This window comes from Delphinapterus leucas, chromosome 18, assembly GCF_059928025.1.
Source record: "Delphinapterus leucas isolate spDelLeu-1000000601 "Yukka" chromosome 18, BTC_Dleu_Yukka2, whole genome shotgun sequence".
Classification (NCBI taxonomy): domain Eukaryota; kingdom Metazoa; phylum Chordata; class Mammalia; order Artiodactyla; family Monodontidae; genus Delphinapterus; species Delphinapterus leucas.
The window spans coordinates 2651498-2677307 of NC_143146.1; the positions used below are offsets into that span (position 1 = coordinate 2651498).

At 42.6% G+C, this 25810-nt stretch overlaps 1 protein-coding gene across 9 annotated transcripts in view; it reads left to right on the forward strand.

The window, feature by feature from the left end:
* ANKRD10 (ankyrin repeat domain 10) overlaps nt 1-14393 on the forward strand; it is a 33347-nt gene extending 18954 nt beyond the window's left edge. For 8 of the 9 annotated variants that reach the window (XM_022576742.3, XM_022576749.3, XM_089899364.1 and 5 more), the window contains 3 exons: nt 406-641; nt 9039-9128; nt 12683-14393. In XM_022576742.3, coding sequence (XP_022432450.1) covers nt 406-641; nt 9039-9128; nt 12683-13158 — 802 coding nt within the window. In that variant the 3' untranslated portion in view covers nt 13159-14393. Of the gene's footprint in view, nt 1-379; nt 642-9038; nt 9129-12682 lie in introns of those variants that run through there. The other variant, XM_022576751.3, reaches the window with a different exon arrangement.
* Nucleotides 14394-25810: the final 11417 nt, after the last annotated feature.

The following is a 25810-nucleotide window of genomic DNA, read 5'->3' on the forward strand; positions in this document are numbered from 1 at the left end:
TTGTTTGTTATGATTTTACTCGAGCTAAAGGAATGGATTATTAAAATTAAGTGCAGATAATATAGAATTCAGTTTCAGGTTAAGTCTGAAGTTAGCATAAATTTATATTCTTCAGACTAACATAAAAAATGATTTTGAGGAGTTAAATAGGAAGATGCCTTTTTTTTAAAGTTTAGTATATTGATTTTTAAATTACTATCTCCCAAATCTTGCTTCGTAATCAAATGTGCATAAGAGAGAAGTTAGTTACAGAGCTAGGATGAGTAACTCCTTCTTTAATTCAGACTTGCTGTAAATCTGTATATGCTCTTTCATATCGCCTGCAGATAGATAGTCAGTTCAGCAGGAACAGAGACCAGATGCAAATGGTGATGGGATGTAATTCAGTGTTTTTGTGTCGTACAGCCTGAGAAATGCCAGTGGCCTGACGGCAGCAGACATTGCTCAAACCCAGGGTTTCCAAGAGTGTACCCAGTTTCTCTTGAACCTCCAGAGTTGTCATCTGAATCCTTTCTATAACGGTGGCCCCTTCAATGGGGGCCATCCGAATGTATTTCCTAATCACATTAGTGTGGGAACAAATCGCAAGAGATGCTTGGAAGATTCGGAACCCTTTGGAGTAAAGAAAGCTAGAACCACAGGTGAGACCACTTCGTGGGTGGGAAAGAGCAAACTTGTTTCCTCTCTTTAACATGTTTTCTTTTTTATGGCTGAAAGCGCCTTCGAGATGACTCCTTCACGTAAGGGGTACTGTGCCCGGAGGACTCTGGTGCAGTGATGGAGGAGTTTTTCCTGTGTTGCCACTTTGAAGATTGGCCATTTAACGAAAGGGGAGGATATGAGAGGGCAGTGTTGACAGCTGAAGTGTAAATGTGTGTATATAACTTTCTGCACACCCAGGTTTACCTGCCACGAATTAGATTTTTCTCGTTTGTTGTTCCTGTTTGAAATACAACTATTAAAAAAAAATCTGCCCCCGTGCCTCATTTTTTTTTTCCTGTGAATTTTCCTGGGCTTACAACAATTGTTGGTCTGATAGTAAAATACAATTTCACATCTGGGAAGGTAGATGTTTGCATTGGACACAGTGTGGTGTGTGTTTGTCACAGCAAGGCCTGGTGTGCCACTTTGACGTTGAGGACTTAAGTCTCTAAGGTAAGTTATTTTAGTTTTAAGTGTTCTTCCACCTTTTTATCTTTAGATGGTTTCGGGGTTTGTAAATAAGAGTCAGCTAGTCACTCTTTACGGTTGAGGAAAAAAATCTCCCTTTCATTTAGGGGGGAAAATTAAGAAGAATTACTGGCTTGGCAGGAATATTTAGCAAACTTACATGGAAAGGGAAATTTAGAGATGACGGTGAAAAGTAATCATGGTGAAATTATGCACTCAGATAACTTTGCCGGAGATAACTACAAAGTTGTGCCCTTTGGCTTTAAAAAAACAACAACTATACATGTATAGTCTGAGCAAAACCTAAAGTCAACCTCAGTTGACTTTAATGTGTCAGCTTTATCCTCTTCCCAGTGCTGTGCCTCTTTTGTGTAACTGGAGTCTATCCAAACAAAAACATTTCTCCTACAGAGTCAGTAAAATTGTATCATCTCCTTCACAGCTTTTAAAATGTTGGTCAGTATAAAAACTTGTGATTATGTGACTTTTCTATAGAAATGAATGTATGAACTTAAAAGTAATAGTTTCTCAGATTCATAGCTTTTGTAAGTTAACGGGCCTAATCGTTTTTAGAAAGGTATAAAAGTCACACGCACAACCTGAAGGTATGTCTAAACTTCAAGAAGTATTCCTTGTTTTGTTTAATGCCTGGTTAATAATTTTGAGATGGTATTGTTAGCTTCCCTCTACGACCTCATGCAAAGAATTGGACGGGTGTCCATATCATGTTAGTGTGTAGGATAACTCTTAAATTCTGTTTAGTTTTTTAAAAAGGATGTCATTTAACATTCTAAGAAGACTCAAATGTACCTAAAGAGTTTTAAACTAGTCTCATCAGGTTTTAAGTTCGGTTGAATTGGCCAGTATCTTCTTATTGAAGTATCTCTTTCAAGCCTTTCCAAGGATTCCTAAAACTTAAGAACTTGTTTTCTAGACCCTGGGGGTGCACAATTAGGGCTTGAATAATCATGCAGGTATTTGGGAGATTTTATTCTCCTCCTCTAGACAGGGATTCGTCTTGGCTGACTGAGTTAGAGATTGGTGTTTTGCACATGAAACTCACAGTGCAGCTTTCCCAAAGGGCCCATTCCTTAGTGCTCAGGTCGAGGATGCCAGTTGAGAAGAAAACGGGGTTGCAGCCTGGCGTTTGAGTTTGCAGGTGATGATTACGCACACCTAAGCCTCAGTGCTGCTCCAGTGCACGTGGAGAGAGCGGGGGTCTTCTCACCCTCAGCACGTGCACCTGACTTCTCAGCTCCTGTTTCCGGGCCCTCGCGTGGCTACTGGCCCCTGAGGTTCAGCCCACACGTCACTCAGGACTGTGCATATGTGTGGATGCGCATGCAGAACAGATGGGCCTTCGTCCCACCCTTGCCCCTGCACTCCTTTTTCTTTTCTCTGGGAGAAGGTTTCTCTTTTTTCTTTTTACCATAACATACTCACTGTGAATGGGGTATTGGGGCAGTAATGCTCAATTACTAAAACAAGGTTTTTCTTCCCAACTGCCTGAATTTTCTAAGTGAAATAATAGTTGGCTTCAATAGCTGTATAGTTATTTACGTTCTGTGACTGGGGTTTTTTTGTATGTGTGTGGGTTTTTTTTTTGTATGTTGCTTTAGTTCATTTTCATTTAATTTCTGACATCTTGTTTTGATTTGCTATATAAATGTGTGAGCTTGAGGTTTTGCTCATTCTGAATTACTCATTTTGAAGATAAGTTTTTAGTTCTCATGCCAGAGTAAAAAAATATGTGTTTACCCCCTTGTGTAACATATGCATATAAAATACATCTTTGAATAACTTCACATGTAAAAGTATTTAGAGAAATTTTAAATCTTTTTGGGGGGGTGCAGTTTAAGTTTGCTGTTTTAAAAATAGATGCCTGGAATAATATCTTGGCAACATAAATGCATAGCGTGGACCTTATCAATAAACTTAGTCTATTCTGTCTTACTAGAATTTAATAACTACACATATTGATGTTTTTAGTGTGGAATATATATTCACAAAAGCAATCACTTCCAGAAATTTTTCTGGCTAAGCCAACTCTTAAAGATGTATGTGTCCTGTAAAATTGACTCTTAACTTTTTTAAGTTTGGAATCACAAGTGTGAAGGTTAACCTACTCCTCTCCATAGAGAGTAGGATCTCTGTCAATAAACTGTTTTCAGATATTTTAAGGTAATTTTTCCCATGGAAACCTTATTGATGTAAGAGAACGTAATGCAGTGATAATTTGTTCTGCTCAAATACAGACTGTCCTTGGAAGCAAGTTTTACTACAGACATTCATACTTTAAATGCCTTTCATGCGGTCATTCACACCAGTATCAGAATGCACTCTGGTCAGAACACAGATGTGATAGTTGTGGCTACGTCCTCTCGAAGGTGATAAAAAATCCAAAGCTATGTGGGTGGTTGATATAAATGAAAAGTACTTTGGGGTAGTATTTTCCCCGGTATGGATTTTGTTCATTTAGGATGGTGCAAGGATGTATCAGTATATAACTAGGTTTTGGGTTGGTTGGGTTTTCTTTTCCTCCCTGTTTACCAACCATTTGCTCAGGATGGAATGACAGGTGGACCTCGGGACTTCAGCTGCAGCTGCTCAGTAAAATTTGTGTTAGGTCTGTGAGCATTCTAGTTAATCTTCAGGAGTAAATGCAATTATTCACAAGTGTATTCCTGGAAAACTTGTCCCAATTATCAGTGATCCAGGATAGAGAAGAATGCCACTCCCATCCATGAGAGAAACTTTTCATCTTGTTTTTAGTCCATAATTGTTGGGGTGCAGCTCCAGAGTGTTCACTGGGGAGAGGCAGTGTGAGTTACAGACTGACCCAGGAACCTACAGTTTTATTTGGGGTTAACAGTTGCCATCAGTAGGAGGCTGTGGTGGTACCAGACCTCACGTGTTAAGTTGACTTCACGGTTTTGTTTTAGTCAAATAGATGTATTACTGAGCTTAGCATCTCATATGTCACGTGTTAGGTATTTAATATAAAACACCGTTTAGGAAAAATAGAGCATGACTTAGCTTCAAGTCAGCAGTAGGAAGTTGCTCAGCAGATGACCCCCAGGATGAATTTAAGATAGAGAATCTCCCTCCACTTTCTGCTCTGAATTGTTCGTTTTGACCAGGCTTAAAAAGACGAGAAAGGAGGATGGGTGTGGCTTAACGAGCTTGTTAAGTGATACAGGTTAGCTAATGACTTAAAACTTCAGATGATAGAAATCAAATTGGTAATGTAGTTCCATGTATGTGACATACACTAAAGACTTCAGTAACTTCTCGTGTATCTTTAGTGTTCTCAAACTTGCAGTAAATGGCTGTATTTACTTTTAAAAACTTGACCAGAGAACATTCCTAATTGCATTGCAGTAACAAATGATTGTTTTATCTCAGTCCCCAAAGACACAGCATTTTATAAATACAGTCTGAATGAATGACACTTAAGAACCAAGTGATTTTCTGTTTTAGTCTTGAGCTCAGCAAACCTCATGCACCTCGTCCTCTGCACACTGTGGCAGCTGCAGCGGGAATCAGCCAGGGCCAGGTCCTGGCACGCTTTGTTCCGGGTGGTCTGTGTCACGTGCACCTTCCCTTCCGTGTTCTTTTAGCAGAACCCCAGATCCCTCGTTAGTGTTTCCACAACTGTCACTGCTTCTCCGTGTCCTGGGCACCTTCACTAACCTGCCCTCTTGAATCTCCCCACCCCCAGTCTGCTGCAGTTGGGGCCATGGCAGGAGTCCCACGAAAGGTCACCGTGTGGTAGAACCACCTTCCTACTGGCTTTATGTGGTGGTGTGATTTTAAGAGGACCTTTCTTTGCGAAGGTAGTTATCTGGGTAAAATGTACCGTGTAGTAGAAGAGAACAGTTGTAATGTGTAATGCAGGGAAACCACTAAGGAAACATTTCCTTCCCGGTTCGTTTCATGGAGAACAGGGTCCCCCGATGGTCAGAGCTCCCAGTTCAGTGGGAAGGCCAGAGGGGTGTGAGGTAACCTTGGTTGTGGGTCAGCACCTAGGATTTCCCACGCTGGCCCCCTCAAGAGGCACAGAGGACTGAACCACTAGTCGGTCCCCTGGCCCCAGGCTGCACTTGACACGCTGAGTGAAAGTGCTTGACAGTGTTCGCACATCGCATGGTGTCAGCTGTGTGGGTTGTGTCTAGGTAGTGGCGCCCTGTTACCTAACTAAGTGTTCACATCTTAAAGCACAGGACTGTGTAGACTGGTTTTTGCCTCGTAAGAGATTTCCTTGCCTTAAAAGTTAAGTCTGCTGAGGCGTTTCTCACGAGCCCTAGATGTGCATTGTAAGTGCGCCTGGCAGTCAAAATCCTGTTGTGTGCATGTTCTGCATCTTGGGGTGAGTGGGGTGCCGCTTGTACAGTAAAGGCACGTCTTCCTAAGTTGACCTAGCCAGCACGAAAATAAGCTTCCTTGATGGCACAGTTTCTGTAATGCTGCAGACCCCTCCCTGTCTTTAAAAGTTAAGGAAGGCTTTTCCTATCTTCTTTTAAAACTCCTTGATCAGAAGTTGTTTAGTTTTAGAATCGTGTCACTGGTATCTGGCTTTAGGAGTTTTTTTCAAGTCTTAGATGAAAATTCAGATGCGGGTTTCTGTGTTGCCCTGGGCACCTTCCCGAATGGAGCATCTTTACTGGCACCAAGGTCAAGGATGAGGGGCTTCTTAGGCAGTGGTCACACCTGGTCATGACTCCACCTCTGGGGGAAGAAAACTGGGAGGGTTTATTTTGAGCCAATCCTAGGTGATTTTCTGTCATAAATACGCATCGTCTAACGTGTACTGAAGTCATGTCTAGTCAACAAATACCTGCTTTGGCAGTCAAAGTAAAAGATAAGGACGCTTTTAACAAATGTTCGTTTTAACTGGAATAGGAAAATGGGAAGGGAAAGTGCTTCTTTTCTAAAACAAATAGAATCAAAATGGATACTTTTGGAAGAAAATTCTTTTTCTGAAATGTCTACAAGCCACTTTTCTCAGATGCGGCCTGGAATATTTCGGTAGTTCCTTTGGCAATGGCGATAGGTGTGTTGGCAGAAAATGCCGCAGGTGGCGTGCTCCGTGGCTGTGGAGAAAGGAGTCGAGTCCAGATGCAGTGTCCTTCAAAATTCTGAAAGGCCAATTTTAATTTCATGGCTTATAGTGCAGTTTTAAAAGGTAAATGATTACAACCTCAGTGCTCCCGTTGAGCTGTTTCAGCCCTCCCCGTTTCCAGGTGCTAGAAATAAAGACATGAAGGCGTCGGTATAAAATACATCACCCAGGGTTCTAGGCATCTAGGTTAGCAGCCACGTGGCTGCACATCCCGGCAGATGGAGCCTGTATGGGAAAAACGCCTTGCAAAGATCACATATCTACGGAGAGGGTAATTAAATTCTAGGCTGTCTGTATTAGCATATGCCTCCCACGTTCAAGAGTTTTCTTTACTAGAATCTGAAAGCTTTGGGCTGCTTCGTTGTTATCCCGCTCTATTGGTGAGCAGCTACCTGCATGAACAAAAGACACGTGTAAAAGGATAGCGTCCCTAGTGCACTGCGTAGGCCTCTGGTTAAGGGATCGGTCTCTGCTTTAAGGTGGTATTGTGCCCGCTCCTCTATACCCGCTTTTGTTTTGAAAATCCCTCCCTTTGCCACCAGCTCGTCTGGCCCCCTAGTGGCAGGTCTGCCTTCTTGTCCTTTTTCATTTTATAGCTAGTCTGAGCTGAGATGACTACTCTCGTTACTCTTAATAGTTTTGCTTGCTTTCTGTGTGTGTGCCTTTTCTGGCTAGAGCCTGGGCATCATTCATCGATGGAACACTGCCAGGCACTGGGCTTGGGGAGTGAAGAGACACATTCCCTGCCTTCATGAAGCTGTTTTCTTGTTGCACTGTTGGGGGAGGTGGGGGGGGGGAGGTCCTCGTGTCTCACCTGTCAGCTTTCTTTTTAAAACCTGCCTTTCAGAGATCTGAAACTGCCGCTATAACCTAGATGTCACTTTCCCCAATGAACACGGGCCCTGAATTCCAGAACAAAACCAGGCGTTAAGAGTATGGCTACATAAAGCTATCTGCACCGTATCCCCAGTGAAGTCTGACCTTCTGTATGAGGACGTCTGTGGCTTTGCCCCGGTAACCTGCACTGGTTCTCAGTAAACTGCCTGATCTGGCTCATCAAATGTGGGCCTTGCTGCTGCAGGCCCCTCATCTCCGCGGTGGCTGACCGAGAACCGAAGGTTGTGAGGCTTCCATCAACCAGTACCTGGAACATCCCTCTCCCAGCCCCCCACCCCCACCCCCATTTTCTAAGGCGTCCTGTTTACCACTGACTTTTTGAAAGTGCCTTGTTTCATAGCGAAGATGGAGCCTAGACTGTCACTGACTTGGGGCCTGTGGAGGATTAAGAAAAGCTTCACAAGACTGAAGTCCTCAGTTTGTTGCCTCTGGCTTTAAATCACCTCCTTCTGTAGGGTGCTTTTGGCTTCATACCTGTGCAGATTTTTTCTCAACTGCGCAAATCACACGGCTCTGTTTCTTCCATATACTGATCATTGAGAATTTGTGTTTCTCTTTTATTAAGGCTTTTTTTCATTTAAAACTGTTTCAACAGTTTGGAGAATACTCTGGAACTGATAACGCTCATTCCTATATTGAAAATGACTCGTGTGTGTCCAAGATTAGAAGTAATTGAAGCTGCACAGTTCAGGTCTCTCTGTTTTTAAATGTTTATTTGAAAGAAATTACACTGAAAGTTGTTACTTATTTGTTGTATATACCCTCTGACCCAGAAATCATTCTAGTTTATCTTGGAAAAGAACCAGAAGTGTATGCAAAGGTGCATTTATAGGGATGTTAGTTATGGTATATTCATGATAGGAAAGAAAAGGAGCCACCCACACCGCAGTGGGGAGCTGGGTGGTGGGTGAACCGTAATCCAGACATACAGTGGGTTATATTCAACTTGAAAGATCCTTTTGAATTTACTTGGTGGGATGCATTCATGCCATGGTAGATGAATAAAGGCGAGGCATGAACGTGATTTTCTTTGGATCCAATTTTGTAAAAATGCGTGCTGCTTAAGACTGGTGAGCCATACGCTGCGTGAGAGTGGCTGCTCCCGAGCAGTAGGCTGCCCCGGGGTTGCAGGCGGTATTGCTGCACAGGGTATGTGACCCCTGGAGGAGTGGCCAAGTGTGCACATGAGCTGTTCTCCAAGATGCGGGGGTGGGAGTCTCATAAGAAAGGTGCGTGCGTAGCGTCCTTTCCAAATGTCTTGGAACCCAGACGTTTAGTGGGTGTTTCCAGTTGCGTTGCATCTTGGTGCAGAGGGCCAGAGCTGCTCTCGGGTGGTACTGGACAAACCTGTCTTGATCTTGGCTTTTACTTTATTTTCTGTTAATGAAATAAGTTAACTTTTTTTAAAATTTGAGGACCGTTTTAATGGTTTTTATGTTGTTCAAGAATTGTCATTTCTTTATGAAAAACAACTGAAGGAACATGTGGGGGCATAACGTAGAGTGTCCTGAATCTTTAAAACTAGTTAGAAATGTCTCTGAGTTGTATAACTGCTTTACGTTGTCCAAATAACAGCCCTAAATGAAAATTTATGCCGACAAGTAAATCTCAAGTAGGTATCTGAAATGCCATGACTTTTCATCGAAACTGCACATTTGAGGAATTGTTTTCTGTTGGGGAAAGTACGTTTCTTGGTAGTGTGCCAAGTCCATTAATAATCCGTAGATTGTAGAGTTACCTGACAGTTTTGGAGCCTCCAGTGCTCTGACAACAAGGAATGAGAAGCATCTGTGTTAAAGTCCTCTGCTTCGGTGTAGGGAACCTAAAATTGCCTTTGTTTTCTGTGCAGCTCAAAGCTCGGATGACCCCATGCCGCTCCTGAATGGCGAGGCGGAAGACGATGCTGACAGCATGCACGTCGATAGAGAGTTTGTAACAGGTGGGAGTGGACAGTTTCCTGTTAGCCACAGCAGCGGTCCAATGGTCGAAGACACCAAACAGCAGGAGGGTGGTTCTGTTGGACCGAAAGAAATAGAAATCTATACTGTTTCAGCAATGCAGACCCCCTGCCGTTGCAAGAACCAGTATGCGTGTTATTTCTAACATGCGTTCGCTCAAGCAGTTTTTGCACTTTGTCCAGTGTTTTAAAGAATGTTATGCTATAACCTGCATATCTTGGACAAGTTTGTAGCTATAAGGAGAAGTGTTTTGGTGCATTTTATGGATATGAGAAATATAAGTGCAATCTTCCTATTTTGATTTGAGACTTTTGCTCAATGTGCCTTGTTTAATTTTAATGAGGTTTCACGTTTTTCATTTTCTGACGTAGGACCTTGGGGTGACTCTACCAAAACATCTATTGCTAGTAATTTCGAAGCGATAAACAGCAAAAGGAATGTCTGGCTGTAAACACTGAGAACTAGTAGATGTTGTGGTTTTGACTTGTAACCAGTCAGGCCACTGTGAAATCTCTAACTCAGCATTCCTGGTTGCTTTGGTCTGTGTGGCGCTCACTCTGAATCTGCTAAGATGCTGAGCACTGTGTCTCACAGAACACACGTTTCACTAAAATTGGTGGTATATTAAAACAGTTGATAGTCATTTTTGGTTTTTAAAAGGTAAGGGCTTTGTTTCTTTTACTATTTAAAGATTTAGCCATTTAGCGAATGCTTTTTTCTACCTTTTTTTTTTTTTTTTTTTTTTTTTTTTTTTTTTTGCGGTACGTGGGCCTCTCACTGCTGTGGCCTCTCCCGTCGCGGAGCACAGGCTCCGGACGCGCAGGCTCAGCGGCCATGGCTCACGGGCCCAGCCGCTCCGCGGCATGTGGGATCTTCCCGGACCGGGGCACGAACCCGTGTCCCCTGCATCGGCAGGCGGACTCTCAACCACTGCGCCACCAGGGAAGCCCTCTACCATTCTTTTATCTAGGTAACCATGAAAACATTTTAGCCATTCTCTTAATGTGTTAATATATTTGGAAATAGATACTGTTTTTTAAAAAGTTTTATTATTATATCTGTATGCTAAATTCTTTACTGGGGATAAAAGATTATATATATTGTTTCCCAGAGGTACATGAAAAAAATCATTTTTGTTCACTAAGATGAAAAGAAAATGTGTACATCTTTCTAGAAGCTACAGAATTGTTACGGATGGAGTCACCATTTTGCCAAATACTTAAATGAAATGGGTAGATTTTCCAAGGGAAACTCTGATTGGATAATACATTTAAAGATCTTGGCTAAAGATAAATAACAGAACTCAAAGCCAGCTTTTTAAAAAATGTCATTGCTACGTGCTTTTAAAAAGGCAGAAGTAATCACTCTTTAATCTTCAAACGTTAATTCCCTCGGTTTTCGGATTAAATTTAATGCCGCTCTTGAACCTAACGTTGAAAAGGCCAATGTTTAAACTCAACTCATCCCATACGATAGGTGCCAAGTAAACATTCCCCATGTTTTTCATCACTTCGTTTATAACACTCTCTGACTGAATAAACAAAAGGTATGGAATTGCTAGCGGTCACTTGCAGTAGGTGGGCGAGGGGATGGGGTGCAAGAGGCGAGTCCTGGAAGGCACGTTGGAACGGAGTGTACGGGTGGCCCTGGGCGGTCCTGCAGACCGTCGGCAGGTGCGGGTCTGACCAAGCAGCCGTAGGTCTTAGCCAGTCTCTGGGAGGTTTGCTGCTCTCGTGCTCAGTTTTACTAGATGTTTCATAATGACATGGGGTTACAACTAGCCTTGATTTTGAGAATGCATCATGGGGCTAATTTACTTTAGCTGGGCACCGGAGAAGAATGATACACATGCAGTGAACATTAAACAAAAAACATCAGTGTAGCTAACTCGGATTTCTGAGGCCCAGAGTCACCTAAAGATATAGTTTCTATCTTTGTTAGTGTAGTTGTCTTATTAACTGTCAAGGTCAACATCCTACCCATGAGCTTTACTACCCAGGGAAAGCTGTTTATTTGGGGGGAAAATAAATAAACATTTCCCTGGGAATAACTTGTTTTATTTTTACCTCATGTTCAGTTCTTCAAACACTTGTTCTCCAGCCTTAAGTTTAACTAAATAGAAAATCTGTCGTTCAATTTGAAAAGAAATAATCCATAATCCGCTGAAGAATTTATAGCAGCTGTTAAACTGTGTCACTTAAACTGCCAGAAAATCGATGATTAATGGAATGTTTAGAAGATGTTTTTGTTCATTGAACAAGATGTGATTTTTTTTTTTTTTTGTCATCAGAAAGATTTTCAGGACACACAGAAACCTATGTCTGGGTGCCAGTCGGGGGTCATAGTGTGCGGGCTGTTAGGGTCATGGGACACACACCTGTGTGTCCTCATTCTAGAGGTTACAGAGTCAGTGCTTCTGTATTTAATGTCACACTTTACTTGAACAGTGCAGAACACTGGGGTAAATTTTAACATCGTTAAGCAAGTCGTAATTTTAGATCAGTGCTTCTGTATTTAATGTCACACTTTACTTGAATAGTGCAGAACACTGGGGTAAATTTTAACATCATTAAGCAAGTCGTAATTTTAGATCATTCTCTGTACTGTTCTGTGAATTCCTGTGAACATGAATATTAATCCTTGAGTTTCACTATACAGAAAATACCTTGTAATTGCCTATTCCCATGTGTCCAAACGTTTTGTGATTGACATTTTTTTCCCGTAAGACATCTCCCTCTTAACAGATGTCTATATGTGTAGATTATGGTTTCTGAAAGTGGAACCTTGGAGATCATAGTCACTGTAACTGCTGAACTCAGAAGAAACTCTTCAGAACTGTGCTCTTGGCCCAAGACTGTATGCATGGAATCATTAGGGTTCATGGTTCTTCCTGCAGTCTCACAGTGCTATGTGGCATTTTGCAGAAGTGCTGTGGGATTCGAGTGTCGCTGAGGAAAGCGCTCCCTGTTCCTATTCCTGTGTGCGCGTCCCTGGCTTGGAGGAAGCGCTCTGAGGAGCCTCCTGTGACGCTGTCAGACTTTGTCCCGGGAGCCTCCTTAATTCACATGCTTCATCAACTGCTTTTCTTTCTTTTTCTTTTTTTTTTAATTTCTTAAAAGCTGGAGACGTTTTTGGTTTATTTTAACCCTTTGTGGGAACACGTTCAGCTCTGATGGACTTTTTCACACGTGACGTGACGATTTTTCAAACTGCTCTCCAAAGTAGTCTTTAACTGAGAGCAGTTCAGTGCCGTCGGTGTTTTTCATGCAGTATGTTTGTCAGCTGAAGTTCTTTCATTTGGTTCCCCAACACTAACGAAATCTATAAATGTTTCCTATCTTACCAGGCAAACGCTTCTGTTGTGTTTTACTTTTAAATCACGTATGCACCGTTTTTTGCCTTGCAAGAGGAACTGGTTTGTTTAAAGAAAGGAAACTAAATAAATCCTTTAAAACAGTAGCAGGAATGAAGCATTTTATACTGTCTCCTCCCCTCTGGTTCTGAATTTTGGTGACAGGTGTATTTCTTAATGCAGATACGAAAAACAGTAGCTCCGTATCGAATACACTGACAAATGGATGTCTCATCAATGGACATTTGGACTTCCCCTCCACGACACAGCTCAGTGGGATGGAGAGCAGGAGTGACCAGTGCTTGACAGGACCTAATGGAATTGGCGGTGGACTAGTTCCAGGACCGCCGTTTCCGAGTAGCCAGGGTTCTCCCTGTGTTAATGGGACTGAAGAGCCAGAAAAGGGCACGAGCGTTAACCCCGAGATGTGCGGCTCTCTGCACCTGAACGGGAGTCCAAGTAGCTGCATAGCCAGCAGGCCTTCCTGGGTGGAAGATATCGGGGAGAACCTGCACTACGGACACTACCACGGGTTCGGAGACACTGCCGAAAGCATCCCTGAGCTGAGCAGTGTGATAGAGCCCTCCAACTCCGTGAAGCTGGAGGAGGGGCACGACAGCGCCGTCCTGGGCACCACGCACCTGTTCCACGGCTCTTAGGGCCGAGGCCGCCCCCTTGGACACATGAGGCCTCCTGCTAACCAACTCCGAATGCTGGTGTAGCATCAACCTGAAGGAATGCCACAACTTGTACTATTTTCTTTTACTTCAGCTTTCTGAGAAAGTGCACTCTTTCCTTACTCGGCAGGTTCTCGTCGAGTCCTAGCATGAGCACAGGTAGGCTTATTTAGCGCACACGTGTCTCTCCGTGGGACAGTGGGGGCCTCTCTCAGGGTGCACTTTTGAAATTTAATTTTTCTGCTGCCGATCTCAATATTTTCTTTTGAATACCATCGCCGTAAATTGCCACTTTTCCTTCCGTCAAATTAAATCGTATCTGATCAGGACAGATTGCAGACAGTGAATGAGGTGCCTGGTAATTTACCCCTTTGCACGTGGGCATCATTTTGAAGAGCTTGCTTTTACTCTTTCCAGTAGAATTTTTGACAGAAGACAACTCTTTCCCTATGCAAGGTACAGCCTTACAAAGATTTCTTGCAGTGATTTGTATGAAGAAAAGAACGTTTGTCTTTTGCAAGGTACAGCCTTACAAAGATTTCTTGCAGTGATTTGTATGAAGAAAAGAACGTTTGTCTATTTCAAAGTCTTTTCCAAAGTCTTTTCATTGATAACTTTGCTACGTGCCGTGTGGTGAAGGTCTTACTTGTAGGCACACGTATTGGTTTGGGGACATGAGTGGTCCCTTCTTTAATGGTGTCGCTCACTGCCCTGGATTTCACTGAAAGCACCTGCAGCCTGCGACTGGCTTCTGATTTGATGTGTTTTTATTCCACATTTCCTACTTGGACTCTAGGATTTTCGCCACAGATAATGGTTTCCCCTATATGTAGTGGAAGTTACTCTTTGTAGGGGACTGTCAGGTCAAAATATTTAACTGACTCTTTTGACATATATTTTCTTTTTTCCTTGTTTTTGTTCTTTGGGGTTTTCTGCTTTAAAATATATACCACCATGTATATCCAGTTCACTGAGGGGTTTGACTCTCTCTTAAGCTGCATTAAGTTTATGGTTTTATAGAAATTAGCTTTTGTTTAGGCAACTAGTGGTTACACTGTGCAAATATTGTCATGAATTTTTACTTTTCTGATTTTTGTAATAAAAATTGGTGAAGATAGAGGATGTGTCAGATGAACAAAACCAATGTTCTCAGAGTGTTACTAACATTTTGTTTTTAAATTGTCCTTTACACATGGAATAAACAAACGCTCACGCCCGATGTGTCTCTGGGTATGCTTCCCTGCGTGAGGGTGGTCCGTGGGAGGAACTGGAGGGGTCGACTTCTACTGCTGCCTTTCATTTTGCTCGTAAGATTCCATCTACTCTTCCTGATCCTCCCATGTAGTCCTTTTCACGGCTTTTGGTTCGTTCACATGCTCTAATTTTATGAACACTCTCGCTGGATCTCTCTTGGGGGTAGGGGGAGGTGTAAATTGCGGTCAGCTAACAGTATTGTCCCTGCATGCTTATTTTCATAAAAGACCACAACCATAGTTTCCTAAACTTCTTTGGGCCGGCACGTAGTAATAAATGTAAGCCTTTTAAGTATATAAATTAGAGTTAATAACGGCAACAGAACAGCCATTCTGGCATGCCTAGTATGTTATTTAAAACGTTTATCTTTGTACGTGATGGAAAAACCTGCTAGACCAAGTGAAGGAGCACGAGCCTACGAGCCTTTGGAATTGTCACAAAAATTACTCTGTGCTGAGAGCAGAAGTCAGAACATCCGCCATGTCACCCCCGCCTTCTCCCGTGCAGGGTCAGTCATCACGCCCGGATGCAGGTGACCTCGGAAACCTTTTTAAGGGACTGATCATGAAGCCACCCAAGTGGCTGAGTTTCAAGACAGAGGAAACCTAATGCCGTTCCCTCATTCCCTGCGTGGACTGTATTTGAAGGTATCTCAAAGGCTTCATGGTGAACTAATATTTGCTGGAAAACATTAAATGAATCTCTTAAAATACGCTAAAGATCAGATCATTTGGTTAGCCCTGGAATTGGGGAGAATATGACTGCTTCTTGGGGATAAGAATATTGCATAGAATCTATATTTCAGCAACCTCTGTACTTCAGTGGGTGCGTGATACATTGTGGTTCAAAGTCACTGACATAAAGTGCTTAGAAATAACATAAGAAGATTGTTACGCTGGAATTCTGTCTTGCCTGGAATTTGCTTCAGAATAATGTAGGACTGGAGAGTGAACGGGACGAAACTCAAACAAGTTCTGGGCTGAGCTGATATCAACATTGAGTACATGAAGGTTCGTTATTCTGTCTACTTCATATATAATTGGGGAAGAATTTTTTAAATTAGGACTTTAAGAAGAAAACAAATGTTCTAATACTTTAAAAACTTGCGGACATCATTTTCACATTGACCAAGAATAGGCTCAAATTTTGCTCTGCTCAACTCACCAAAATTCAGTTCATGCTGAACTCCCACGGTAGTTCACTGGTTCTTAACATTTGGTCTGAAGAGCCTTTTAGGTGCTTGTATTAAATACTAGTGGCAAGCAGCTGGAAAGTGAAATAAATAAGTCCACTTACAGTAACATCGAAACCATAAAATACCTAGGAGTATGTCTTAAAAGGTGTTCTAGACCTCTACACTGGAAACTATAAAACAAACTTGTGAGAGAAAGGTCTCTATAAATATGTGGAAGTATGTAGTAATTGAGAAAGGAGAGGTATTTTAATAGCCTTTGCAGTTGATAATGGGTATTGGATACAAAATCAAAACTCTACAGAGGTGGTTTCTACAGCAATGGTTTCATAAAGGTTCAATGTTGAATCAGAAACCATATGGATGAATTTCTTGTACTCAGTTACATTAAATCTGTTTATCTTGTACTTTGAATGGACGGCTAATCCATGCATGATTTTATAACATCATGCCTTAGCTATTTGGAAAATATTCTTTTTTTTTAATCTTCCTTTTTTTTTTTTTTTTTTGGCTACACTGCACAGCTAGTGGGATCTTAGTTCCCCGACCAGGGATCGAACCCGTGCCCCTTGCAGTGGAAGCACGGAGTCCTAACCACTGGACCGCCAGGGAATTCCGGAAAATATTCTTTAACTGAGGTCTGAAGATCTTCCAGATGTTGAAACATTTCATTTACTATTTAGAAAAACTCATTAATATCACTAACTATAAAAATCCGAAGCTGACTTCATTCGCCACATATACTGTCATTTGTTTTCCTTGAAGTGGCAGGCTCACTTGGTTAATCTTTTTTTAAATCACATCTGCCAAACATAAAAAGTCATATAAAGTCTTAATAACCATTGTCAATTATTTTTCAAATAAAAATGATGTTTCTAGAAAGAAAGCAACTGGTTATGTTGTAACACAACCACCCAGGCAAGTGCTTTCCCTGGAGGCAATACTGTACTTTGTTCTACGTGCTTTCCATTTCATCACAGGACATGTACTCAGTGGTTGAGATGTAATATGTATTTTTTGCTTCATCAAGGACATTTTTAAGTGAAATTGGCCTTTTTTAACTGCACAGCAGTGAAGAACATAGCGATAGGACAGTCGTTGCTGAGGCTTCACCGTTGCTTCTGAGCCACAGTGCAAATGACAACACAGGAGAAAGCAACTCACATCTTGATAACATAGCTGTGACCTTTTGGGTCCCTGAAATGGTCCCAGGGTCCCCGGGAGTCTGCTCATCCCAGTTTGAGAACTGCTGGGTCAACTGTGCCGTTAGCGTTTGGGCCGATGAGACCTCAGCAACTGAGGGATAAATGCTGGGATCTAGACAGGGTTCTTTGAATTGCTCTTTAGGCCTTTCTGTAGATTGAATTTTTTAAACTGAGAGCAACAGAGAATGGAGGAAGACTAATTGGAGACAGAAACGTAGAAACCTTTCTGAAGAGTTTTCCTGAAAAGAGGAGCCAGGAAGTAGGCTGTAGGGAGAAGCGGACGTGACATCAAGAGAGAGTTTGAAGATGGAAGATACAGGAGGGAAGGCTGGAGGCCCAGGTGAGCACGTGAGAAGGGGTGGGTCCCCTGATGGCGCCCGTTTCTGGTGAGTTGTGAGCCCCCAGCTTGGGCAGGTGGTTTCCAAGAGACACTGGCATCCCAACCTGTGGATGCAGCCATAGGTGATCCTGGGCAGGAGGGCCCAGTTGACTTTGGGCTGAACCGCGTTACAGTTCAGCTGAGCCATCTGGACAAAGCAGCGGTTGGAGTGGCTGGGATTTAAGCTGCGGAGGGGGGGCGGGGGCGGGGGCAGTTCTGATGGAGGTGATGGCGTCGGCTAGTCAGGCACCGCGGGGACAAGACGGTACAGTCACCGTGAACAGTGAAACAGCCCGAGCAGAGTGAAGGGCCAGGGTGATCCAGGCAGCAAACCCTCGGGGGAGGAGGGACAGGCTCCGGATGGGGGCGTAAGTGCAGCCAGTGGTGGGGCGATTGCCGGTGCTGGCTGATGAGGGGGTGAAACTGGGCCAGGCCACCCCCAAGGCTAGGTGGGGCCTTTCATTTCCTAACAATACTGTAAATATGAAAGAATTTTTTGCATAAATTTGTCTCATATCCAGTCATCTTGCTGAATGTTCTTAGTCCAATACTTTCTTGGTTAAGGCTTTTTTTTTTTTTTTTTTTTTTGGCGGTACGCGGACCTCCCACTGCCGCGGCCTCTCCCATCGCGGAGCACAGGCTCCGGACGCACAGGCCCAGCGGCCATGGCCCACGGGCCCAGCCGCTCCACAGCACGTGGGATCCTCCCGGACCGGGACACGAACCCGTGTCCCCTGCATCGGCAGGCGGACTCTCAACCACCGCGCCACCAGGGAAGCCCCTGGTTAAGGCTTTTAAATTTTGTAGTCATATTTTATACCATACATAAAAATTAACTCAAAATGGATTAGAGACTTAAATGTAAGATCTGAAACCATAAAACTAGAAGGAAACATGGAGAAAAACTTCTTGACATTGGTCTCAGCAGTGATTTCTTGGATATGACACTAAAGGCGCAGGCACAAAAGCAAAAACAGACAAGGGTCACTGCATCTAACTAAAAATCTACACATCTACTGAAACAACCAACCAAGTGAAAAGACAACCTATGGAATGGGAGAAAATATTGGCAAACCACGTATCTGATATGGGGTTAATTCCCAAAATATGTCAGGAACTCCTTCAACTCAATAGCAAAAAAACAACCTGATTTTAAAATGGGCAAAGGAAGGGGATTCAAGATGGCAGAAGAGTAAGACGCGGAGATCACCTTCCTCCCCACAAATACATCAGAAATACATCTACACGTGGAACAACCCCTACAGAACACCTACTGAACGCTGGCAGAAGACCGCAGACCTCCCAAAAGGCAAGAAACCCCCCACGTACCTGGGTAGGGCAAAAGAAAAAAGAATAAACAGAGACAAAAGAATAGGGACGGGACCTGCACCAGTGGGAGGGAGCCATGAAGGAGGAAAGGTTTCCACCCACTAGGAGCCCCTTCGCGGGCGGAGACTGCAGGTGGCAGAGGCGGGGAGTTTCGGAGACCCGGAGGAGAGCACAACAACAGGGGTGCGGGGGGCAAAGCAGAGAGATTCCCGCCCAGGGGATCGGTGCCGACCAGCACTCACCAGGCCGAGAGGCTTGTCTGCTCACCTGCCGGGGCGGGTGGGACTGGGAGCTGAGGCTTGGGCTTCGGTTGGAGTGCAGGGAGAGGACTGGTGTTGGCGGCGTGAACACAGCCTTCAGGGGGTTAGTGCGCCACGGCTGGCCGGGAGGGAGTCCGGGGAGAAGTCTGGACCTGCCGAAGAGACAAGAGATCATTGTTTTGGGGTGCACGAGGAGAGGGGATTCAGAGCGCCACCTAAACGAGCTCCAGAGACGGACGCGAGCCGCGGCTAAAAGCGCGGACCCCAGAGACGGGCATGAGACGCTAAGGCTGCTGCTGCCGCCACCAAGAAGCCTGTGTGCGAGCACAGGTCACTCTCCACACCCCCTTCTGGGGGGCCTGTGCAGCCCGCCACTGCCAGGGTCCAGGGATCCAGGGACAACTTCCCCGGGAGAACGCACGGCGCGCCCCAGGCTGGTGCAACGTCACACCGGCCTCTGCCGCCACAGGCTCGCCCCGCATCTGTACCCCTCCCTCCCCCCGGCCTGAGTGAGCCAGAGCCCCCGAATCAGCGGCTCCTTTAACCCCGTCCTGTCTGAGCGAAGAACAGACGCCCTCAGCGACCTACACGCAGAGGTGGGGCCAAATCCAAAGCTGAGCCCCTGGGAGCTGTGAGAACAAAGAAGAGAAGGGAAATCTCTCCCAGCAGCCTCAGGAGCAGCGGATTAAATCTCCACAATCAACTTGATGTACCTGCATCTGTGGAATACCTGAATAGACAACGAATCATCCCAAATTGAGGAGGTGGACTTTGGGAGCAAAGATATATTTTTTCCCTTTTTCTGAGTGTGTATGTGTATGCTTCTGTGTGTGATTTTGTCTACATAGCTTTCCTTTTACCATTTGTCCTAGGGTTCTGTCTTTCTTTTTTTTTTTTCTTTTTTTAGTATAGTTTTTAGTACTTGTTATCATTGGTGGATTTGTTTTGTGGTTTGGTTGCTCTCTTCTTTCTTTTTTTTATTTTTAATATTTTTAAATGTTTATTTTAATAACTATTTTATTTTATTGCTTTCTTTCTCTTCCTTCCGTCCTTCCTTTCCTCCCTTCCTTCCTCCCTGCCTCCCTCCCTCCCTCCCTCCTGCTCTCTCTCTCTCTCTCTCTCTCTCTCTCTGTCTCTCTCTCTCTTTCTTTCTTTCTTTCTTTCTTCTCTTTCTCCCTTTTATTCTGAGCCATGTGGATGAAAGGCTCTTGGTGCTCCAGCCAGGCATCAGGGCTGTGCCTCTGAGGTGGGAGAGCCAAGTTCAGGACTTTGGTCCACAAGAGACCTCCCAGCTCCACGTAATATCAAACAGCAAAAATCTCCCAGAGATCTCCATCTCAACACCAGCACCCAGCTTCACTCAACGACCAGCAAGCTACAGTGCTGGACACCCTATGCCAAACAACTAGCAAGACAGGAACACAACCCCACCCATTAGCAGATAGGCTGCCTAAAATCATAATAAGTCCACAGACACCCCAAAACACACCACCAAACGTGGACCTGCCCACCAGAAAGACAAGATCCAGCCTCATCCACCAGAACACAGGCACTAGTCCCCTCCACCAGGAAGCCTACACAACCCACTGAACCAACCTTAGGGACAGACACCAAAAACAACGGGAACTACGAACCTGCAGCCTGCAAAAAGGAGACCCCAAACGCAGTAAGATAAGCAAAATGAGAAGACAGAAAAACACACAGCAGATGAAGGAGCAAGATAAAAACCCACCAGACCTAACAAATGAAGAGGAAATAGGCAGTCTACCTGAAAAAGAATTCAGAATAATGATAGTAAAGATGATCCAAAATCTTGGAAATAGAATGGAGAAAATACAAGAAAAATTTAAAAAGGACCCAGAAGAACTAAAAAGCAAACAACGATGAACAACACAATAAATGAAATTTAAAATTCTCTAGAAGGGATCAATAGCAGAATAACTGAGGCAGAAGAACGGATAAGAGACCCGGAAGATAAAATAGTGGAAATAACAACTGCAGAGCAGAATAAAGAAAAAAGAATGAAAAGAACTGAGGACAGTCTCAGAGACCCCTGGGACAACATTAAACACACCAACATTCGAATTATAGGGGTCCCCGAGAAAGAAGAGAAAAGGAAAGGGACTGAGAAAATATTTGAAGAGATTATAGTTGAAAACTTCCCTAATATGGGAAAGGAAATAGTTAATCAAGTCCAGGAAGCACAGGGAGTCCCATACAGGATAAATCCAAGGAGAAGCACACCAAGACACTATCAAAAATTAAATACAAAGAAAAAATATTAAAAGCAGCAAGGGAAAAACAACAAATAACATACAAGGGAATCCCCATAAGGTTAACAGCTGATCTTTCAGCAGAAACTCTGCAAGCCAGAAGGGAGTGGCAGGACATATTTAAAGTGATGAAAGGGAAAAACCTACAACCAAGATTACCCTACACAGCAAGGATCTCATTCACATTCAACGGAGAAATTAAAACCTTTACAGACAAGCAAAAGCTAAGAGAATTCAGCACGACCAAACCAGCTTTATAACAAATGCTAAAGAAACTTCTCTAAGCAGGAAACACAAGAGAAGGAAAAGACCTACAATAACAAACCCAAAACAATTAAGAAAATGGTAATAGGAACATACATATTGATAATTACCTTAAATGTAAATATATTAAAAGCTCCAACCAAAAGACATAGACTAGCTGAATGGATACAAAAACAAGACCCATATATATGCTGTCTACAAGAGACCCACTTCAGACCTAGGGACACATACAGACTGAAAGTGAGGGGATGGAAAAAGATACTCCATGCAAATGGAAATCAAAAGAAAGCTGGAGTAGCAATTCTCATATCAGACAAAATAGACTTTAAAACAAAGACTATTACAAGAGACAAAGAAGGACACTACATAATTATCAATCCAAGAAGAAGGTATAACAATTGTAAATATTTATGCACCCAACATAGGAGCACCTCAATACATAAGGCAAATACTAACAACCATAAATAGGGAAATCGACAGTAACACAAGAATAGTAGGGTACTTTAACATCCCACTTTCACCAATGGACAGATCATCCAAAATGAAAATAAATAAGGAAACAAAAGCTTTAAATGACACATTAAACAAAATGGACTTAATTTATATTTATAGGACATTCTATCCAAAAACAACAGAATACACTTTCTTCTCAAGTGCTCATGGAACATTCTCCAGGATAGATCATATCTTGGGTCACAAATCAAGCCTTGGTAAATTAAAGAAAATTAAAATCGTATCAAGTATTTTTTCTGACCACAACGCTATGAGACTAGATATCAATTACAGGAAAAAATCTGTAAAAAGTACAAACACATGGACGCTAAACAATACACTACTTAATAAACAAGAGATCACTGAATAAGTCAAAGAGAAAATAAAAAAATACCTAGAAACAAATGACAATGAAAACATGATGACCCAAAACCTATGGGATGCAGCAAAAGAAGTTCTAAGAGGGAAGTTTATAGCAATACAATCCTATCTTAAGAAGCATCTCAAATAAACAACCTAAGCTTACACCTAAAACAATTAGAGAAAGAAGAACAAAAAACCCCCAAAAGTTAGCAGAAGGAAATAAATCATAAAGATCAGATCAAAAATAAATGAAAAAGAAATGAAGGAAACGATAGCAAAGATCATTAAAGCTAAAAGCTGGTTCTTTGAGAAGATAAACAAAACTGATTAACTATTAGCCAGACTCATCAAGAAAAAATGGAGAAGACTCAAATTATAGAATTAGAAATGAAAACGGAGAAGTAACAAGTGACACTGCAGAAATACAAAGGATCATGAGAGATTACTACAAGCAATTGTATGCCAATAAAATGGACAACCTGGAAGAAACGGACAAATTCTTAGAAATGCACAACATTCCGAGACTGAACCAGGAAGAAATAGAAAACGTGAACAGACCAATCACAAGCACTGAAATTGAAACTGTAATTAAAAATCTTCCAACAAACAAAAGCCCAGGACCAGATGGCTTCACAGGCGAATTCTATCAAACATTTAGAGAAGAGTTAACACCTATTCTTCTCAAACTCTTCCAAAATATAGCAGAGGGAGGAACACTCCCAAACTCATTCTACAAGGCCACCAACACCCTGATACCAAAACCAGACAAAGATGTCAGAAAGAAAGAAAACTATGGACCAATATCACTGATGAACATAGATGCAAAAATCTTCAACAAAATACTAGCAAACAGAATCCAACAGCACATTAAAAGGATCATACACCATGATCAAGTGGGGTTTATCCCAGGAAAGCAAGGATTCTTCAATATATGCAAATCAATCAATGTGATACACCATATTAACAAATTGAAGGAGAAAGACCATATGATCATCTCAATAGATGCAGAGAAAGCTTCTGACAAAATTCAACACCCATTTACGATAAAAAAAAAAAAAACCTTCCAGAAAGTAGGCATAGAGGGAACTTACCTCAACATGATAAAGGCCATATATGACAAACCCACAGCCAACATCATTCTCAATGGTGAAAAACTGAAACCATTTCCACTAAGATCAGGAACAAGACAAGGTTGCCCACTATCACCACTGTTATTCAACATAGTTTCAGAAGTTTTAGCCACAGCAATCAGATAAGAAAAAGAAATAAAAGGGGGCTTCCCTGGTGGCACAGTGGTTGAGAGTCCGCCTGCCGATGCAGGGGACATGGGTTCGTGCCCCGGTTCAGGAAGATTCCACATGCCGCGGAGCAGCTGGGTCCGTGAGCCATGGCCGCTGAGCCTGTGCGTCCGGAGCCTGTGCTCCGCAATGGGAGAGGCCGCAACAGTGAGAGGCCTGCGTACCGCAAAAAAAAAAAAAAAAAAGGTGAGATGAAAGTAGCAACACATAAAAATAGCCTATCAGGACTGCTTTCTGCTTGTCTCACATTATACAAAAGAATTGGTTTTTCTAATTTTGTATTACATATATAGATGCATTCTAAAAATGGGACTTTGTGAGTGAGCCCATAATTTTGTTGTTGATAATTTGTTGATAATATACATTATGCTCTGTGTACATGTAGAAGGTAGAGGTAGGGAATCTAATCACAGGAAAAAATGTACAAATATTTTAGGTAAATTTTATTTGGGTTGCTCTTGTAGATACAACAGCACTGTCACACTGTTTACTTACTTGTATCCACTGTGAGTCTAAAAACTCCTTGACTTTGCATCCCCAGAACTTACCATGCTTGAAAAGTTGTTTTCAAATTAAGTTGTAAATAAATTTTAAGTGAATAAAAAATAAAATGGGCAAAGGATCTGAATAGACTTTCCTCCAAGGGAAACATACTAATGGCCAACAGGTATGTGAAAAGGTGCTTTTTTTTTTTTTTTTTTTTTGCTAATCATCAGGGAAATGCAAATCAAAACTATAATAAGACACCACCTCACATTGTTAAGATGAGTATTTTTGTGAGTATTTTTTTTAAGTGTTGGCAAGGTTGTGGAGAAATTGGAACCCTTGTACTCTGTTGGTGGGAATGTAAAGTGGTGCAGCCACTATGGAAAACAGTGTAGGGATTCCTCAGAAACTTAAAAATAGAGCTACAGTACGATCCAGCAATCTCACTTCTGGGTATATATTCAAAAAAATTGAAATGAGTATCTCGAAGAGCTGTCTGCATTCCAATGTGCATTGCAGCACTATTTACAAGAGCCAAGGTATGGAGACAACCCAAGTGTCCATTGACAAGTGAATGGAAAAAGAAAATGTAGCATATATATGCAATGGAATATTATTCAGCCTTGCAAAAGAAGGAACTCCTACCATTGGCAGAAATGTGGATGGACCTGGAGGATGTTATGCTGAGCGAGATAAACCCGCCACCAGACAAGAGCCGCATGTCCCTCTGCTGAGGAAATGACACAGACAACAGAACAGCAGTTATGGGGGAGGGGGCGGGGCCGCCACGGGTGTACAGTTACACCAGATGAGTAGTTCCGGAGATTTGTTGTACAGGTTGTGCCAAAAGGTAACAAGAAGGTATTGTGGGGCTTCCCTGGTGGCTCAGTGGTTAAGAATCCACCTGCCAATGCAGGGGACACGGGTTTGAGCCCTGGTCCGAGAAGATCCCTTAGTTGCTTAGAGGCAACTAAGCCCATGTGCCACAACTACTGAGCCCACGTGCCACAACTACTGAAGCCCACGTGCCTAGAGCCCGTCCTCTGCAACAAGACACCACAATGAGAAGCCCGCGCACCGCAACAAGGAGTAGCCCCTGCTCACCGCAACTAGAGAAAGCCCACGCACAGCAACGAAGACTCAACGCAGCCAAAAATAAATAAATAAATTTATTAAAACAATAATAAAATAAAATAAAATTCAGCACTTCCATCTTAAAAAAAAAAAAAGGTATCGTGTACTTAAAAATCTGCGAGGAGGGTAGCTCCCCTGTTAAATGTCATCACCACAAAAGACACAAAACTGAGACACGGAAACTTTCCAAGGCGATGGATGTGTTCATTTCCTTGGCTGTGGTGATGGTGACAGGAGTCTGTACATATGTCCAAGCTCACCAAATTATATACATTAATATGTCCAGTTTTTTATATACCAATTATACCTCAATAAATCTGGTAAAAATAAAGTTAATTGTTAGCCATTATTTAAAAATGAGAGTAATGCTAGTTTGTCTTTGGCAATACTTGTGTACTCAGTTTTATTGCTTTGTTGCTTTGATTGAAATGTCTGAAGCAATATTCCATGAATGGGCATTTCTAAATGGCTTCTGCCTTTAACACCTTCAGTATTTCCTCATTTAAGGTCGTATTTGTTGTTGGTTTCTGGAAGACACTTTTGTTATAGTCTTGAAGTTCTATCCTATTTCTATTTACACCAAGCTTGTGATTAGGAAATCTCATTTATCAGTTGCGTTTTGGTCGTGCAGATAAAATCCCGAGTTGTCTTCTCTTCTGTGGAACGTGGGATGTGATAAGCTGTGTTGATGGATCTCTCAGGGGG